General features: G+C 43.0%; 1 protein-coding gene and 1 long non-coding RNA gene across 3 annotated transcripts in view; one reads left to right on the top strand and one right to left on the bottom strand.

The window, feature by feature from the left end:
* Positions 1–20,034, top strand: part of STT3A (STT3 oligosaccharyltransferase complex catalytic subunit A) — a 49,270-nt gene that overhangs the window by 18,735 nt on the left and 10,501 nt on the right. For both annotated transcript variants that reach the window (XM_068238870.1, XM_068238871.1), the window contains exons 9-12: positions 4,442–4,622; positions 6,677–6,832; positions 6,918–7,009; positions 7,958–8,113. In XM_068238870.1, coding sequence (XP_068094971.1) covers positions 4,442–4,622; positions 6,677–6,832; positions 6,918–7,009; positions 7,958–8,113 — 585 coding nt within the window. The remainder of the gene's footprint in view (positions 1–4,441; positions 4,623–6,676; positions 6,833–6,917; positions 7,010–7,957; positions 8,114–20,034) is intronic.
* Positions 6,220–20,034, bottom strand: part of LOC137520677 (uncharacterized) — a 34,963-nt gene continuing 21,148 nt past the window's right edge. Inside the window, exon 3 of the long non-coding RNA XR_011021912.1 lies at positions 6,220–7,069. This is a non-coding gene — a long non-coding RNA (uncharacterized lncRNA). The remainder of the gene's footprint in view (positions 7,070–20,034) is intronic.

Here is a 20,034-nt window from a genome sequence, read left to right as displayed (position 1 = left end):
TTTCCATTTTACAGCAGTAATTTAACACAAGGCCATAAGATTCCCGTGAAATTGTGGGTAAAAGGCAGTCCATTGAACACTACGTAGCAACATTCTGAATAGGGCTTAACACCTGGACCAGGATTCTGAAAGTGGCTTGGGACAATCCCACAATTTTACCAGCTGCGGCTAGATAGGAGCCTTTTCTGAAAAAATGTAGTGCATCTAGCAATTTACCGTATATACTCGGCTATAAGTCGAGAAATTTAGGACTGACTCACAGGTTAAAAGTGGGGGGGTCGCCTTATATGCGAGTCAGTCCTAAATCTCTCCACTTGCAGCCAGTATTGGGGGGGCGCTTCCCTTTCTCCCCCTCCCAGCAGTTGAAGCTCTTAGCTTCTTTGGCTCCTTCCTCCCACCCACCACAACCAAAATAGTGTGTGCCTCTGTTTCCGTTTCCCCCTCCCCCGGTAATACAATGTAGTGTGCCCAAACACCATTCCCATCCCTCACCGCTCTAGCGCTGCTTCCTGTTGCGTAATGCAATGCAGCGTGAAAGTCGCGTCCGTCACCACTCTAGTCCTGCAGCCTCTCGCATCCTCTTCTCACGGTGGTCTGCATGGTGTGCCTCGATGCCACGTGACATCGGGAATGGAAGGCAAGCCATACATGTAGGTAAGCCACGAATGTAAGTCCAGCGCGAGCAGAGGATGTAGCGCTAGAGTAGTGAATGACGGGACTTCCGTGTTCGTCCGCGCTACATTGTATTACGTGCCGTAAGTTAATGCAGCGCTAGAGTGGTGAGTGACAGGACATCCGTGTTTGGGCACACTACATTGTATTATGGTGGGAAGGGGGAAACTGAGATAGAGACACATACTATTTAGGTTGTGGTGGGTGGTAGGAAGGAGCCAGTCAGTGTTGTGGGGAGGGGGGTTTACATGGTGTGTGGGGGGAGGGGGCGGCAAAGATATGCAGGACCATTTTAGGTGTTGGGAGGGGGATTTGGCAAGCTGGCAACTGGCACTGTGGGGAGGGGGGTTTACACAGGGGGGGGGGCAGCAGCACCTCTTTAGGTAGTGGTGGGTGGGAGGGGGTTCAAAAGAGGATAGGGTTAATGGCTGCATATGGGGGCATGGAGGAGTTATTGGCTGCACTTGGGTACTAGGAGAGGTAAATAGCTACAATATTTTATGAAGTGCAGCCATTAACTCCTTTCTGGGCCTCAAGGGCAACCATAAACCTTGCTGGATAGACTTATATTTGAGTTATTAAAAATTTCCAGTTTAAGCGGGTCAAATATTGGGGTCGACTTATACACGGAGTCGACTTATATCGAGTATATACGGTAGTTAACCCTGGCACTGCCTGTGTTCTCTTACAAGATGATTCAAGAGAAATGCAGATGTCCTGTTGTAGCAAATAAATACATTCTCTTTCAAATTGATATAGTTCTAGACCTTATTCTTGCCCTTCTACGCCTTTGAACCACTTCAAATGGCTCCATCTTCTCTGTCAGCAATGATCTGACAGGAATAATGTCAGAGCAGTGAAGGAGATAACTAATCAATTGCACTTTCTTCCGTTTTAACGCATCACTAACGAATGATTACCGAATGTTCGCTAACAGCTGTAGATAAATTTGATGAATCCTGAAATCAACTTAACGAATTCGGTATTTTACCGAACTGTCGCTAACCAATTCGATAAGTCTTGATGAATCGAGGCCAAGGTCTTATATTCATCAACAGTGTACAATGAGAAAGCAAAAAACAAGAAACCGAAAAAAAAGACACCTTTATTTCCAAACACAATATTGTCACCATACATTGTGCTAGGAACGTAATCTAAACATTTTTATAACCAGGATGGATAAGCCAATAAAATTTATGGGTTTAACTGATAGTTAGCACTGTTTATTGTAAAGCTATAATGGATGTAAATGGAGAAATATTGTGTCTTTTCTATTTTTCCCATTCAAAGTAAGGTAACTACTAAACACATTTATCACACACTAAAAGCTTAATTTGTCCTGAAAAAAAACCCAATATATAGATCATTTAGGTGTGATTAGTAGTAGTAAAGTTATCGGCGAATGAATGGGAGCAGAGCTGATAGTGGTCCTGAAGTGGTTAATGGGAAAACCTGTGGTTGGGAAGTGGTTAAAATGATGAATATAGGTTTTGTTTTTCCCCTCCTGGCTTAGGACTCTGAGCCTGGCTCCATACAAAATTATAAAAACATAATACTGGTAGTTCTAAAGCTTTCTAACAAACTTGCATTGCATATAGATGCTCCTCCAAATGGTAAGACATTTATAAGGTAGGTGTGTCTGTGTGTCTGTGTGTGTCTGTGTGTGTGTGTCTGTGTGTGTGTGTCTGTGTGTGTGTGTGTGTCTGTGTGTGTGTGTCTATATCTATCTATATATCACAGCAGATTATTTTTTTTTCTTCCTTTATATACTATTGATAAAAGCAGTGCTCATTGTGATGTGACATAGAAACTGTGGGGAGGGGACTCTGTGAGGTGACTGCTCCTTGGATTACAGAATTTGTATGATGGGAAAGGAGGGGCTGCACATTGTACATCATTTGGCATAAACGGAGAGAACATGCAAATCTGATTCCTCCATAGATATCATGTGGCTTGAACGTCTTTTTTCAAGAGAACCAGCATTGGGCACTGCGCACCTGTATGTCTAGATCTCCAGAAAGTCTGTTTGTGGTGTATGACATCAGCAATAACACGATATTATGTACTAGCAGCTGAGAAAAGGAGGAAGCGTACACAGAGCTGAAATCATGTAAACCGTTCATTTCAATCCAGTTCAGTGGCATAGCTAGACCTTATGGGGCTCCATAGCAACATTTTCATGGAGCCATCAGATCTAGGCGCTCTTGAGCATTGCCACCTGTCCCTACCCTATGGGTAGGAGCTGTCTGGACAAATTACATTCTCATGCAATGAACACAGTGGTCCATGGACACTGAGACATTAAAGGCCTCAATTCACTAAGCTTATCTCCTGTCTTTAATAACTCTTCTAGAGTTGTTACCATGGTAAAAAAAAGGCATGTAGTATTCAGGAAACATTTTACCTCAGGCAAACCTAAAGTTAACTCTTCTGTCTTTAACCTCCCTAGCGGTATGGACAGAAATGTCCGTTCAAAAAAACTTTCTGTGAACAGTATAAACATGCATACACATCAATACTCTCCTGCACTGTATACTAGACCCTTGCTTGACACATTTTGGCAAGTTACAGGAAAAAAAAAGTTTTAAAAATAAATTTTATCACTGTTTTCACAGAAATCCTGGGGAAATTGAACGCTGGGTAGGTTAAGTTAACTCTTTAAATCTTAAAATAACTCCAGAGTTAGACAGGCTGTTAATTAACTGCATGTGAAAATAACTACAGAGGAGGTAACTTAACTACTGAGGAGGTAAATTAACTACAGAGGAGGTAACGTAAGGAATGAAGAGATAAGATAACTCTCTTACTAGTGGAGGTAAGTTTTCTCTTGCCTTATTATCTCCAGCATGATCTTAGTGAATTGAGGCCAAAGTCAGAGGGTGGAGCAACAACGCCAAGTTAATAGTGAACACATTAAAGGGGAACTGAAGTAAGAGGTATACGGAGGCTGCCATATTTATTTCCTTTTAATCTATACCAGTTGCCTGGCAGCCCTGCTGGTCTATTTCTCTACAGTAGTATCTGAATAACACCAGAAACAAGCATGCAGCTAGTTTAAAGTCTAAAACACCTGATCTGCTGCATGCTAGTTCAAGGGGCTAATGGCTAATAGTATTAGAGGCAGAGTATCAGCAGGGCTGCCAGGCAACTGGTATTGATTAGAAGGAAATAAGTATGGCAGCCTCCGTATACCTCTTACTTCAGTTCCCCTTTAAGTACTATATGGACCCCATAGCAGTTGCCATGGCTATTGCTACGCCCCTGAACTAGTTCTTTAAGTTCACAAATCTTCACACGATTGCAGTCCCAGAAGACCCGATATTTAGAGGCAATATAGCCAAGACAGAACTTGTTGCCTCTAAATTAAACATGGTCAATATGATGCTAATACAGTAGAATCTCATTATAGTAAACTTCTGGATATAGTAAACAGTCCTCAGGTCCCAGAAAATGCGTCGGTATAAATATACAGTGTATGACCAATTCTGATATAGTAAAGTTTAACGTCTGATATAGTAAACTACTTTTCCTGGTCCTTTGGAGTTTACTATAAACTGATTCTACTGTAATTCCCAGTGGATGCAAATTTTTATGCAGCTGCTGCGTTTAATTGGAGCATACGCAAGCTGCATACATTTGCATAAAATCTGCATACACTCGGCTATTTCCAGGAATCTAGTCTTGCTGTGTGTATGTACCTTTAGACAGGACTTTTGCTGGAACTGGGCTTGCTCAGAATGTGTAAGTGACTGTTGTCTTCTCTCCGCAGCCCGTCCTGTCCTCGGAACATATGGCGGCCCTGGGAGTCTTCGGATTGTGTCAGATCCACGCTTTTGTGGACTACTTGCGAAGCAAACTGAATCCTCAGCAATTTGAGATCCTCTTCAGGAGTGTCATCTCTCTGGTGGGCTTCATCCTGCTGACTGTGGGGGCCGTACTCATGCTGACAGGTAGGAGACTGACTGACTGCTAAACTTCGGACACCTATACATCCTTTATGAACTGAGAACACTTCTGAACCGCCACAAACTTCAGTGCTCTGCTTCACTATGAGAAGACAGTTATGTTGCCACAGACACTTCAAGGTCTCTTTATGAATTGGCAGCAGAGTAAAGGGAACCTGAAGTGAGAAGCATGTGGAGGCGGCCATATTTATTTCCTTTTAAAAAATGCAGTTTGCTGGCTGCCCTGCTGATCTTTTGTATCTGAATCGCACACCTGTAACAAGCATGTGGCAAAATCAGTCGTACTTCAGTCAGAAACATCTGATCTGCATGCTTGTTCAGGGTCTATGGCTAAAAGTATTAGAGGCAGAGGATCAGCAGGACAGCCAGGCAACTAGTATTGCTTCACAGTAAATAAATGTCAGCCTCCATATCTATCACTTTTGTTTTTTCATGCACTTGCTCAGTTAATGTTACCGTCAGCGATCATTGTATAGTGGTTAGTGTATTATTCCTAAGAATGAGCTCTGTATAGGGAAGGTGGGATGAGGGGCAGCGAATGAAAGCAAAGTCTCCTGCAGAGTGGGATCCACATACATATTCATCATTTTTGTTTTTGAAGTTTGGTACAAGAAGTTTTTCCTCACTTTTGTGGAACAGTAAGATCAACACTGATTCGCCGCTACAGCGTGGCAAAACGATGTATTTATCACCCCAAAATCCCCGGGGCAAATTCTACCTGTGCTTCCTGGAGGAGGCAGAGCTTTGCACAGTAGCTCTGCCTCTGCTCCAGTCAGTCTCCGCCTCTCCCCGCCCCTCTTTCTTCTTTAAGGCGGAGATTGACTGGACTAGACTGGAGGCAGAGCTACAGCGCAAAAGCTCTGCCTCCCCCGGGCATCAAAACCCACGACCTGGAAAAGTTGCGGAATTTTGCCAAGGAGTTTTGAGGGAATAAATATTTCATTCTGCCACGGGAATGCGGCGAATCCGCTTTGATCTTACTACTTAACATAAGTGAGCAATTTTGGCTTCAGACTCTCTTTAAAGTGTACCTTAAGTGTCCCAAAAAAAATGAGTTTTACTCACCTGGGGCTTACCTCAGCCTCCTGCAGCTGATCGGTGCCCACGACGAGTCGCTCTGATGCTCCGGGTCCCGCTGGCGGCCACTTCCGGTTTCGCCGTCAGGACCCGTCAGGCTGGGGAACGCGGCTGATACTACGCGTTCCCAGCCAAAATAGCACCCCTATGCGGCCATATGTCCGCATACGGGTGCCTATGCGGACATATGGCCGCATAGGGGTGCTATTTTGGCTGGGAACGCGTAGTATCAGCCGCGTTCCCCAGCCTGACGGGTCCTGACGGCGAAACCGGAAGTGGCCGCCAGCGGGACCCGGAGCATCAGAGCGACTCGTCGTGGGCACCGATCAGCTGCAGGGGGCTGAGGTAAGCCCCAGGTGAGTAAAACTCATTTTTTTTGGGACACTTAAGGTTCACTTTAAGAAATTTGCTAAAAGTCCGTATCCAAAACCTATAAAGGGAACTCCGGGGGCTACAACAGCATACGGATAGCTTTGCAAGAGCATCTCATGTGTTAAACCCCCTATTCCAGTTTGCATATTTCTTTTATTGGGTTTTTTGAGGCATATACTCGTTTTTTAATTGCTCGGTGCTGGTTTTACTCTTCGTATCCATTGCTAACCCATGGGTGGAAGCCTTTAGCGAGACAGGCCAAAATGTTGCAGGAAATTTGGGCACACCAGGTTCCGCCATGGGTGTAAATTACGGCTATAGTGGCGCTCAGTAAGTAATCTGGGCGCCATCGAGAGACTGAGGAGCCCAAATTACAATAAAAACTGCGTCAATCAGTCGCCAGTAATAGCTGGCAGCTGAATTACATATTACCCTGGAATCCACGTGACCTAGAGGGGGGAATAGTAATTAATGCCGCAGGGACTTTTACAGGAGAAGGGTGTCGTTTTTCGACTTGCCCAAATCTCCCGGTGGCTTAATTACATGTACACAGCCTTTAGTGGCAATAACTAATCCTCCTTCTGCCGCAGGTAAAATCTCTCCATGGACTGGCCGTTTCTATTCCCTCCTGGATCCGTCTTACGCCAAGAACAATATCCCCATCATTGCGTCCGTCTCTGAGCATCAGCCCACCACCTGGTCCTCTTACTACTTTGATCTGCAGCTTCTGGTCTTCATGTTTCCAGGTCAGTAAATGGCTTTGTTGGGCTCATAGCTTACATGGTTGGTATCGCTGGACTAACGTATCTCCTGCTTCTCTCTCACTTCTAGTGGGTCTGTATTACTGCTTCAGCAACCTGTCCGATGCCAGAATATTCATTATCATGTACGGCGTCACCAGCATGTACTTCTCTGCCGTCATGGTAAGTGGCAGATGTGGCCTCTCCTATAACGTATTAGTCAGCCAGCTGTATGCTGAACGGCTGAACAAAGAGAAGAAGTTTAGCAATAGCTCAAGTACACAAGATTACAATGGCTAAATCCTTTCTCTCAAAGCCATACAGTAGATCAACATGCACAAAGCATAATTTCACACCATCAGTTAGACGTTTCTAATAGGTTTAATATGATTCTATGAAAAAAAAAACCTCTTAAGGCTATTCTAAAAAGGTGGGCACTTTCAATTGACATTGATCTGGAACACCCAGTTTTTGTTTTTGGACTGGTCACAGCAAACGATGGCCACGTAAGCTTGTATTGCCTTGGAACAGTACTAAGCTAGTGGTGGCGCTGTTCCAGTATTAGATCAAATTTGTGCTGAAATCCGGTCTATTATAGTGGTAAGCTAGGCAAATGATCAATATCCTGTAGATATCTGATCATTTTATCTGATCTATCAAGGACCTTAAGGCTGGTACACACGTGCAACTTTTCCGCCCAACTATCATCCAAACTTGGTCTGTTGGGCGTGTGACAAAGGACTAGATGAGCGACTGACAACAGGCGGATCGACTCACATGACTGTTGGGCTGATATCAAGCAGTTGGGCGAGTGTGTACAGGTCGTTTGAACGACTTGGACTTGTTTTGAATGCAGCCATACCATGAGTCCTTCAATCGCTTGCATGCGCAGTATTGTTGGTTTTTTTTTCATTGTTTTTTTGTTCATTGTTCAGTTTGTTGGTGCGCGGCAAATACAAGTGGTGCAATTGCTTGGTCATGCGGTCAGTCATGTCGTCGGGTTGGTTGTGAGGAAAAGTTGCACGTGATTATGAGCCGTTAGTGTATGGTCAGCATTAGATTACAGTAAACTACAGCATATTGGAATAATGCATGACAAGATTTATGGTTCTGTCCCTCTCCTCCATCCAGGTGCGTCTGATGCTGGTGTTGGCTCCTGTTATGTGTATTCTGTCCGGTATTGGGGTCTCTCAGGTATTATCCACTTACATGAAGAACCTTGACATAAGCCGTCCCGATAAGAAGTCCAAAAAGCAACAGGATTCAACCTATCCAATCAAGAATGAGGTAACGTTCCTTGTGTAGGGTTGGTGTTCGTGTTACAGTTCAGGCTACAGTTACTCTGTGGGGAGGGCAAGGAAGCTGTGACCCCGCACAGGCTGTCTGAGGGCTGAAACCAGTGCAGAAATTCTGCAGAAGGCCTTGGCTGCGCGTCTCAGCTTTCGTGTTATTTAGTCCCTTCGTCTTGCATATCTGTAACTTCTTGTTTCGTAAAGAAGCTGAAGCACATCTACATGTCTACGCTCAGCTTTAACCACCTACAGATTTAAGGGCTCGCTGCAGGGCAGTATAACCACGCACACAAGTGATTTCCCCCCCCCCCCCCCTTTCCCTTTTCTGCCCAGCAACAGAGCTTTCTTTCGTTCGTTTTGTTAGTTTGGGCATGACACCTCTGCTAGTCTAGTGAGGGTTTGTGGGCAGCCAATAAAGTGAGAGACTAGTCGAGTGCAGGTAACAGACTGCAGGCCTAAATAAAGTAGCTCTCCGCAAGTTTCAGGCCTACTAACATTATAATTTGCACTTTGTTTCACTTGTTTGCCTGGGAACGCTTGTTGGAAATATTCTTCTCTAAGCCACTTATGTGCTTTGTTTAACCATTTACCGACATCCTATCGTATTAAAACGTCATGCTTACCGCTATTAACGGCAACATGATGTTTTAATACGTCGCGCATTCCCGCCGCTGCTACCGCCGTGTGCGCGCCGCTACCGCCGCCATTACCGTCGGGATCCCGTGCTGGGTGATTGGGGAAGAAGACCGAACGGTCCTCTACCCAATCGCAGTGCCTGGAGTGAATGGACGTGACCGCGAACAGCGGCTACGTCCATTCACATAAACAGGAAATGTAACAGTTTAACCACTTGCCGACCGCACGCTTATACCGTGCGTCGGCAAAGTGGCAGCTGCAGGACCAGCGACGCAGTACTGCGTCGCCAGCTGCAGGCTGATTAATCAGGAAGAAGCCGCTCGCGCGAGCGGCTGCTTCCTGTCAAATCACGGCGGGGGGCTCCGTGAAAAGCCTGCGGGCCGCCGATGGCGGCTCGCAGGCTAAATGTAAACACAAGCGGAAATAATCCGCTTTGTTTACATTGTACGGCGCTGTTGCGCAGCAGCGCCGTAAGGCAGATCGGCGATCCCCGGCCAATCAGCGGCCGGGGATCGCCGCCATGTGACAGGGGACGTCCTGTCACAGGCTGCACAGGACAGATAGCGTCCTGTGCAGCCCCGATCACCAGGGGGCCAGGTAGGAGAGGGGGGAAGCGGAATTTCGTCGCGGAGGGGGGCTTTGAGGTGCCCCCCCCCCGCCAGCCACACGCAGGCAGGAGAGATCGGACCCCCCCAGCCCATCATCCCCCTAGTGGGGAAAAAAGGGGGGTGATCTGATCTCTCTGCCTGGTGTTTGATCTGTGCTGGGGGCTGTAGAGCCCACCCAGCACAGATCACATAATTCAATGCTGGTCCTTAAAGAGGAACTCCAGTGAAAATAATGTAATAAAAAAAGTGCTTCATTTTTACAATAATTATGTATAAATGATTTAGTCAGTGTTTGCTCATTGTAAAATCTTTCCTCTCCCTGATTCACTTTCTGACATTTATTACATGGTGACATTGCTACTGTGGGCAGGTTATTTAACTGTTTCTAGCTGTTAGACAGCTGAAAACAGCCATTTCCTGTCTGTGAACATTGTTACATTGTGGCAGTTTGCCAGGAGTACCGCGGTATTCAGAGCCTCTTGTAGGAGGGGTTTCAGCACAAAATTAGTCACACAGCGCCCCCTGATGGTCTGTTTGTGAAAATCATTCTATTTCTCATGTAAAAGGGGGTATCAGCTACTGATTGGGATAAAGTTCAATTCTTGGTTGGAGTTTCTCTTTAAAGAGAATCTGTATTGTTAAAATCACACAAAAGTAAACATACCAGTGCGTTAGGGGACATCTCCTATTACCCTCTGTCACAATTTCGCCGCTCCCCGCCGCATTAAAAGTGGTTAAAAACAGTTTTTAAAAGTTTGTTTATAAACAAACAAAATGGCCACCAAAACAGGAAGTAGGTTGATGTACAGTATGTCCACACATAGAAAATACATCCATACACAAGCAGGCTGTATACAGCCTTCCTTTTGAATCTCAAGAGATCATTTGTGTGTTTCTTTCCCCCTTCTGCTCTCATGCACTGAAGTTTCAGGCTGCTCTTTTCTTCCTGCAAACAGCTTTGCCCTTGTCTGTAATTCCTCACTATGTGAAAGCCCAGCCAGCTCAGAGGACGATTTATCCAGCTTGTAAAAGATAAGAGAGAAGCTGCTCTAATCTAAATAACACACAGGCAGTGTGCATAGAGGGGCCTGGAAGGGGGAGTTCATAGCAGAACCACAACACTGAAGAACTTGGCAGCCTTCCAGACACAGGCCTGACAAGTCTGACAAGAGAGAGATAAGTTGATTTATTACAGAGACTGTGATAGAACAAAGTGCTGCAGTAAGCCAGAACACATTAGAATAGCTTTTGGAACTTGTAGGATGATAAAAAACAGGATGCAATTTTTGTTACGGAGTCTCTTTAAGGGGGGGTAAAGGGTGGGTCCTCAAGTGGTTAATAAAGTGTAAAAAAAAAAAAAAAAAAAAAAAGTGAACACGTCCTATGAGTGTTCACTAGCGCCATCTTGTGGCCAAAAAGTATATTACACCTACAAAATACATACATTTTAAAGTATATACACATCATTAATAAAATTACACTTCCAACCCTCCCCCCCCCCCCCCCCCCCCCCCAAAAAAAAACACTTGTAAAAAAAAAAAAAATCAGCTTAAAAAAAATAAATAAATAGTTGCCTTAGGGACTCAGATTTTTTTATTCTATATTTTATGGGGGAAAATTAATTTTAATTTATTACATAGGGCAGGGGTCTGCAACCTTTAAGAATTAAAGAGCCACTTGGGCCCATTTCCGAAAAGAGAAAAAAAACTGGGAGCCGCAAAACCATTATAAAACAGATATGACCCCAATATGCACAAATCGTTAGCAGATATGACCCCAATATGCACAAATCGTTAGCAGATATGACCCCAATATGCACAAATCGTTAGCAGATATGACCCCAATATGCACAAATCGTTAGCAGATATGACCCCAATATGCACAAATCGTTAGCAGATATGACCCCAATATGCAGATATGACCCCAATATGCACAAATCGTTAGCAGATATGACCCCAATATGCACAAATCGTTAGCAGATATGACCCCAATATGCACAAATCGTTAGCAGATATGACCCCAATATGCACAAATCGTTAGCAGATATGTCCCCAATATGCACAAATCGTTAGCAGATATGTCCCCAATATGCACAAATCATTAGCAGATATGACCCCAATATGCACAAATCGTTAGCAGATATGACCCCAATATGCACAAATCGTTAGCAGATATGTCCCCAATATGCACAAATCGTTAGCAGATATGTCCCCAATATGCACAAATCGTTAGCAGATATGACCCCAATATGCACAAATCGTTAGCAGATATGTCCCCAATATGCATAAATCGTTAGCAGATATGACCCCAATATGCAGCTATGACCCCAATATGCACAAATCGTTAGCAGATATGTCCCCAATATGCACAAATCGTTAGCAGATATCACCCCAATATGCAGATATGACCCCAATATGCACAAATCGTTAGCAGATATGACCCCAATATGCACAAATCGTTAGCAGATATCACCCCAATATGCACAAATCGTTAGCAGATATGACCCCAATATGCAGATATGACCCCAATATGCACAAATCGTTAGCAGATATGACCCCAATATGCACAAATCGTTAGCAGATATGACCCCAATATGCACAAATCGTTAGCAGATATGACCCCAATATGCACAAATCGTTAGCAGATATGACCCCAATATGCACAAATCGTTAGCAGATATGACCCCAATATGCAGATATGACCCCAATATGCACAAATCGTTAGCAGATATGACCCCAATATGCACAAATCGTTAGCAGATATGTCCCCAATATGCACAAATCGTTAGCAGATATGACCCCAATATGCACAAATCGTTAGCAGATATGACCCCAATATGCACAAATCGTTAGCAGATATGACCCCAATATGCACAAATCGTTAGCAGATATGTCCCCAATATGCACAAATCGTTAGCAGATATGTCCCCAATATGCACAAATCGTTAGCAGATATGTCCCCAATATGCACAAATCGTTAGCAGATATGACCCCAATATGCACAAATTGTTAGCAGATATGACCCCAATATGCACAAATCGTTAGCAGATATGTCCCCAATACGCACAAATCGTTAGCAGATATGACCCCAATATGCACAAATTGTTAGCAGATATGACCCCAATATGCACAAATCGTTAGCAGATATGTCCCCAATATGCACAAATCGTTAGCAGATATGACCCCAATATGCACAAATCGTTAGCAGATATGACCCCAATATGCACAAATCGTTAGCAGATATGTCCCCAATATGCACAAATCGTTAGCAGATATGTCCCCAATATGCACAAATCGTTAGCAGATATGACCCCAATATGCACAAATTGTTAGCAGATATGACCCCAATATGCACAAATCGTTAGCAGATATGTCCCCAATATGCACAAATCGTTAGCAGATATGACCCCAATATGCACAAATTGTTAGCAGATATGACCCCAATATGCACAAATCGTTAGCAGATATGTCCCCAATACGCACAAATCGTTAGCAGATATGACCCCAATATGCACAAATTGTTAGCAGATATGACCCCAATATGCACAAATCGTTAGCAGATATGTCCCCAATATGCACAAATTGTTAGCAGATATGACCCCAATATGCACAAATTGTTAGCAGATATGACCCCAATATGCACAAATCGTTAGCAGATATGTCCCCAATACGCACAAATCGTTAGCAGATATGTCCCCAATATGCACAAATCGTTAGCAGATATGTCCCCAATATGCACAAATCGTTAGCAGATATGACCCCAATATTCACAAATTGTTAGCAGATATGTCCCCAATATGCACAAATCGTTAGCAGATATGTCCCCAATACGCACAAATCGTTAGCAGATATGACCCCAATATGCACAAATTGTTAGCAGATATGACCCCAATATGCACAAATCGTTAGCAGATATGTCCCCAATATGCATAAATCGTTAGCAGATATGACCCCAATATGCAGCTATGACCCCAATATGCACAAATCGTTAGCAGATATGACCCCAATATGCAGATATGTCCCCAATATGCACAAATCGTTAGCAGATATGTCCCCAATATGCATAAATCGTTAGCAGATATGACCCCAATATGCAGCTATGACCCCAATATGCACAAATCGTTAGCAGATATGTCCCCAATATGCACAAATCGTTAGCAGATATGACCCCAATATGCACAAATCGTTAGCAGATATGTCCCCAATATGCACAAATCGTTAGCAGATATGTCCCCAATATGCACAAATCGTTAGCAGATATGACCCCAATATGCACAAATCGTTAGCAGATGTGACCCCAATATGCACAAATCGTTAGCAGATATGACCCCAATATGCACAAATCGTTAGCAGATATGACCCCAATATGCACAAATCGTTAGCAGAGATGTCCCCAATATGCACAAATCGTTAGCAGATATGACCCCAATATGCACAAATCGTTAGCAGATATGACCCCAATATGCACAAATCGTTAGCAGATATGACCCCAATATGCACAAATCGTTAGCAGATATGTCCCCAATATGCACAAATCGTTAGCAGATATGTCCCCAATATGCACAAATCGTTAGCAGATATGTCCCCAATATGCACAAATCGTTAGCAGATATGTCCCCAATATGCACAAATCGTTAGCAGATATGACCCCAATATGCACAAATCGTTAGCAGATATGACCCCAATATGCACAAATCGTTAGCAGATATGTCCCCAATATGCACAAATCGTTAGCAGATATGACCCCAATATGCACAAATCGTTAGCAGATATGACCCCAATATGCACAAATTGTTAGCAGATATGACCCCAATATGCACAAATCGTTAGCAGATATGTCCCCAATATGCATAAATCGTTAGCAGATATGACCCCAATATGCAGATATGTCCCCAATATGCACAAATCGTTAGCAGATATGTCCCCAATATGCACAAATCATTAGCAGATATGTCCCCAATATGCACAAATCGTTAGCAGATATAACCCCAATATGCACAAATTGTTAGCAGATATGACCCCAATATGCACAAATCGTTAGCAGATATGTCCCCAATATGCATAAATCGTTAGCAGATATGACCCCAATATGCAGATATGTCCCCAATATGCACAAATCGTTAGCAGATATGTCCCCAATATGCACAAATCGTTAGCAGATATGTCCCCAATATGCATAAATCGTTAGCAGCTATGACCCCAATATGCACAAATCGTTAGCAGATATCACCCCAATATGCAGATATGTCCCCAATATGCACAAATCGTTAGCAGATATGTCCCCAATATGCACAAATCGTTAGCAGATATGTCCCCAATATGCAGCTATGACCCCAATATGCACAAATCGTTAGCAGATATCACCCCAATATGCACAAATCGTTAGCAGATATGTCCCCAATATGCACAAATCGTTAGCAGATATGACCCCAATATGCACAAATCGTTAGCAGATATGACCCCAATATGCATAAATCGTTAGCAGATATGACCCCAATATGCAGCTATGTCCCCAATATGCACAAATCGTTAGCAGATATCACCCCAATATGCACAAATCGTTAGCAGATATGACCCCAATATGCACAAATCGTTAGCAGATATCACCCCAATATGCACAAATCGTTAGCAGATATCACCCCAATATGCACAAATCGTTAGCAGATATCACCCCAATATGCACAAATCGTTAGCAGATATGACCCCAATATGCACAAATCGTTAGCAGATCTGTCCCCAATATGCACAAATCGTTAGCAGATATGACCCCAATATGCACATATTGTTAGCAGATATGACCCCAATATGCACAAATCGTTAGCAGATATGACCCCAATATGCACAAATCGTTAGCAGATATGACCCCAATATGCAGCTATGTCCCCAATATGCACAAATCGTTAGCAGATATCACCCCAATATGCACAAATCGTTAGCAGATATGACCCCAATATGCACAAATCGTTAGCAGATATGACCCCAATATGCACAAATCGTTAGCAGATATGTCCCCAATATGCACAAATCGTTAGCAGATATCACCCCAATATGCACAAATCGTTAGCAGATATGACCCCAATATGCACAAATCGTTAGCAGATATGTCCCCAATATGCACAAATCGTTAGCAGATATGTCCCCAATATGCACATATTGTTAGCAGATATGACCCCAATATGCACAAATCGTTAGCAGATATGACCCCAATATGCACAAATCGTTAGCAGATATGTCCCCAATATGCACAAATCGTTAGCAGATATGACCCCAATATGCAGCTATGACCCCAATATGCACAAATCGTTAGCAGATATCACCCCAATATGCACAAATCGTTAGCAGATATGACCCCAATATGCACAAATCGTTAGCAGATATGTCCCCAATATGCACATATTGTTAGCAGATATGACCCCAATATGCACAAATCGTTAGCAGATATGACCCCAATATGCACAAATCGTTAGCAGATATGTCCCCAATATGCACAAATCGTTAGCAGATATGTCCCCAATATGCACAAATCGTTAGCAGATATGACCCCAATATGCAGCTATGACCCCAATATGCACAAATCGTTAGCAGATATCACCCCAATATGCACAAATCGTTAGCAGATATGACCCCAATATGCACAAATCGTTAGCAGATATGACCCCAATATGCACAAATCGTTAGCAGATATGTCCCCAATATGCACAAATCGTTAGCAGATATGTCCCCAATATGCACAAATCATTAGCAGATATGACCCCAATATGCACAAATCGTTAGCAGATATGTCCCCAATATGCACAAATCGTTAGCAGATATGTCCCCAATATGCATAAATCGTTAGCAGATATGTCCCCAATATGCACAAATTGTTAGCAGATATGTCCCCAATATGCACAAATCGTTAGCAGATATGTCCCCAATATGCACAAATCGTTAGCAGATATGTCCCCAATATGCACAAATCGTTAGCAGATATGACCCCAATATGCACAAATCGTTAGCAGATATCACCCCAATATGCACAAATCGTTAGCAGATATGTCCCCAATATGCACAAATCGTTAGCAGATATGACCCCAATATGCACAAATGGTTAGCAGATATGTCCCCAATATGCACAAATCGTTAGCAGATATGTCCCCAATATGCACAAATCGTTAGCAGATATGACCCCAATATGCACAAATCGTTAGCAGATATGACCCCAATATGCACAAATCGTTAGCAGATATGACCCCAATATGCACAAATCGTTAGCAGATATCACCCCAATATGCACAAATCGTTAGCAGATATGTCCCCAATATGCATAAATCGTTAGCAGATATGACCCCAATATGCAGATATGACCCCAATATGCACAAATCGTTAGCAGATATGACCCCAATATGCACAAATCGTTAGCAGATATGTCCCCAATATGCAGATATGACCCCAATATGCACAAATCGTTAGCAGATATGACCCCAATATGCACAAATCGTTAGCAGATATCACCCCAATATGCACAAATCGTTAGCAGATATGTCCCCAATATGCACAAATCGTTAGCAGATATGACCCCAATATGCAGATATGTCCCCAATATGCATAAATCGTTAGCAGATATGACCCCAATATGCAGATATGACCCCAATATGCACAAATCGTTAGCAGATATGACCCCAATATGCAGATATGACCCCAATATGCACAAATCGTTAGCAGATATGACCCCAATATGCAGATATGACCCCAATATGCACAAATCGTTAGCAGATATGTCCCCAATATGCATAAATCGTTAGCAGATATGACCCCAATATGCAGCTATGACCCCAATATGCACAAATCGTTAGCAGATATCACCCCAATATGCAGATATGTCCCCAATATGCACAAATCGTTAGCAGATATGTCCCCAATATGCACAAATCGTTAGCAGATATGTCCCCAATATGCATAAATCGTTAGCAGATATGACCCCAATATGCAGCTATGACCCCAATATGCACAAATCGTTAGCAGATATCACCCCAATATGCACAAATCGTTAGCAGATATGACCCCAATATGCACAAATCGTTAGCAGATATGACCCCAATATGCATAAATCGTTAGCAGATATGACCCCAATATGCACAAATCGTTAGCAGCTATGACCCCAATATGCACAAATCGTTAGCAGATATGACCCCAATATGCACAAATCGTTAGCAGATATGACCCCAATATGCACAAATCGTTAGCAGATATGACCCCAATATGCACAAATCGTTAGCAGATATGACCCCAATATGCACAAATCGTTAGCAGATATGTCCCCAATATGCACAAATCGTTAGCAGATATGTCCCCAATATGCACAAATCATTAGCAGATATGACCCCAATATGCACAAATCGTTAGCAGATATGACCCCAATATGCAGCTATGTCCCCAATATGCACAAATCGTTAGCAGATATGTCCCCAATATGCATAAATCGTTAGCAGATATGACCCCAATATGCACAAATCGTTAGCAGATATGACCCCAATATGCACAAATCGTTAGCAGATATGTCCCCAATATGCACAAATCGTTAGCAGATATGTCCCCAATATGCACAAATCGTTAGCAGATATGACCCCAATATGCACAAATTGTTAGCAGATATGACCCCAATATGCACAAATCGTTAGCAGATATGACCCCAATATGCACAAATCGTTAGCAGATATGTCCCCAATATGCACAAATCGTTAGCAGATATGACCCCAATATGCACAAATCGTTAGCAGATATGACCCCAATATGCACAAATCGTTAGCAGATATGTCCCCAATATGCACAAATCGTTAGCAGATATGACCCCAATATGCACAAATTGTTAGCAGATATGACCCCAATATGCACAAATCGTTAGCAGATATGTCCCCAATACGCACAAATCGTTAGCAGATATGACCCCAATATGCAGCTATGACCCCAATATGCACAAATCGTTAGCAGATATGACCCCAATATGCAGCTATGACCCCAATATGCACAAATCGTTAGCAGATATGTCCCCAATATGCAGCTATGACCCCAATACGCACAAATCGTTAGCAGATATGACCCCAATATGCAGCTATGACCCCAATATGCACAAATCGTTAGCAGATATGACCCCAATATGCAGCTATGACCCCAATACGCACAAATCGTTAGCAGATATGACCCCAATATGCACAAATCGTTAGCAGATATGTCCCCAATATGCACAAATCGTTAGCAGATATGACCCCAATATGCACAAATTGTTAGCAGATATGACCCCAATATGCACAAATCGTTAGCAGATATGTCCCCAATACGCACAAATCGTTAGCAGATATGACCCCAATATGCATAAATCGTTAGCAGATATGACCCCAATATGCAGCTATGACCCCAATATGCACAAATCGTTAGCAGATATCACCCCAATATGCACAAATCGTTAGCAGATATGTCCCCAATATGCATAAATCGTTAGCAGATATGACCCCAATATGCAGCTATGACCCCAATATGCATAAATCGTTAGCAGATATCACCCCAATATGCACAAATCGTTAGCAGATATGTCCCCAATATGCACAAATCGTTAGCAGATATGTCCCCAATATGCATAAATCGTTAGCAGATATGACCCCAATATGCAGCTATGACCCCAATATGCATAAATTGTTAGCAGATATGACCCCAATATGCACAAATCGTTAGCAAATATGTCCCCAATACGCACAAATCGTTAGCAGATATGTCCCCAATATGCACAAATCGTTAGCAGATATGACCCCAATATGCATAAATCGTTAGCAGATATGACCCCAATATGCAGCTATGACCCCAATATGCACAAATCGTTAGCAGATATGTCCCCAATATGCACAAATCGTTAGCAGATATGTCCCCAATATGCATAAATCGTTAGCAGATATGACCCCAATATGCAGCTATGACCCCAATATGCATAAATCGTTAGCAGATATCACCCCAATATGCAGATATGTCCCCAATATGCACAAATCGTTAGCAGATATGTCCCCAATATGCATAAATCGTTAGCAGATATGACCCCAATATGCAGCTATGACCCCAATATGCATAAATCGTTAGCAGATATGACCCCAATATGCAGCTATGACCCCAATATGCACAAATCGTTAGCAGATATGTCCCCAATATGCACAAATCGTTAGCAGATATGTCCCCAATATGCATAAATCGTTAGCAGATATGACCCCAATATGCAGCTATGACCCCAATATGCATAAATCGTTAGCAGATATCACCCCAATATGCAGATATGTCCCCAATATGCACAAATCGTTAGCAGATATGTCCCCAATATGCACAAATCGTTAGCAGATATGTCCCCAATATGCATAAATCGTTAGCAGATATGACCCCAATATGCATAAATCGTTAGCAGATATGACCCCAATATGCAGCTATGACCCCAATATGCACAAATCGTTAGCAGATATGTCCCCAATATGCATAAATCGTTAGCAGATATGTCCCCAATATGCATAAATCGTTAGCAGATATGACCCCAATATGCAGCTATGACCCCAATATGCATAAATCGTTAGCAGATATCACCCCAATATGCAGATATGTCCCCAATATGCACAAATCGTTAGCAGATATGTCCCCAATATGCATAAATCGTTAGCAGATAT

This window comes from Hyperolius riggenbachi, chromosome 6 (assembly GCF_040937935.1).
Source record: "Hyperolius riggenbachi isolate aHypRig1 chromosome 6, aHypRig1.pri, whole genome shotgun sequence".
Lineage (NCBI taxonomy): Eukaryota > Metazoa > Chordata > Amphibia > Anura > Hyperoliidae > Hyperolius > Hyperolius riggenbachi.
The sequence above is the reverse complement of the archived record's forward strand: the minus strand, read 5'-3'. Positions and strand labels throughout refer to the sequence as shown.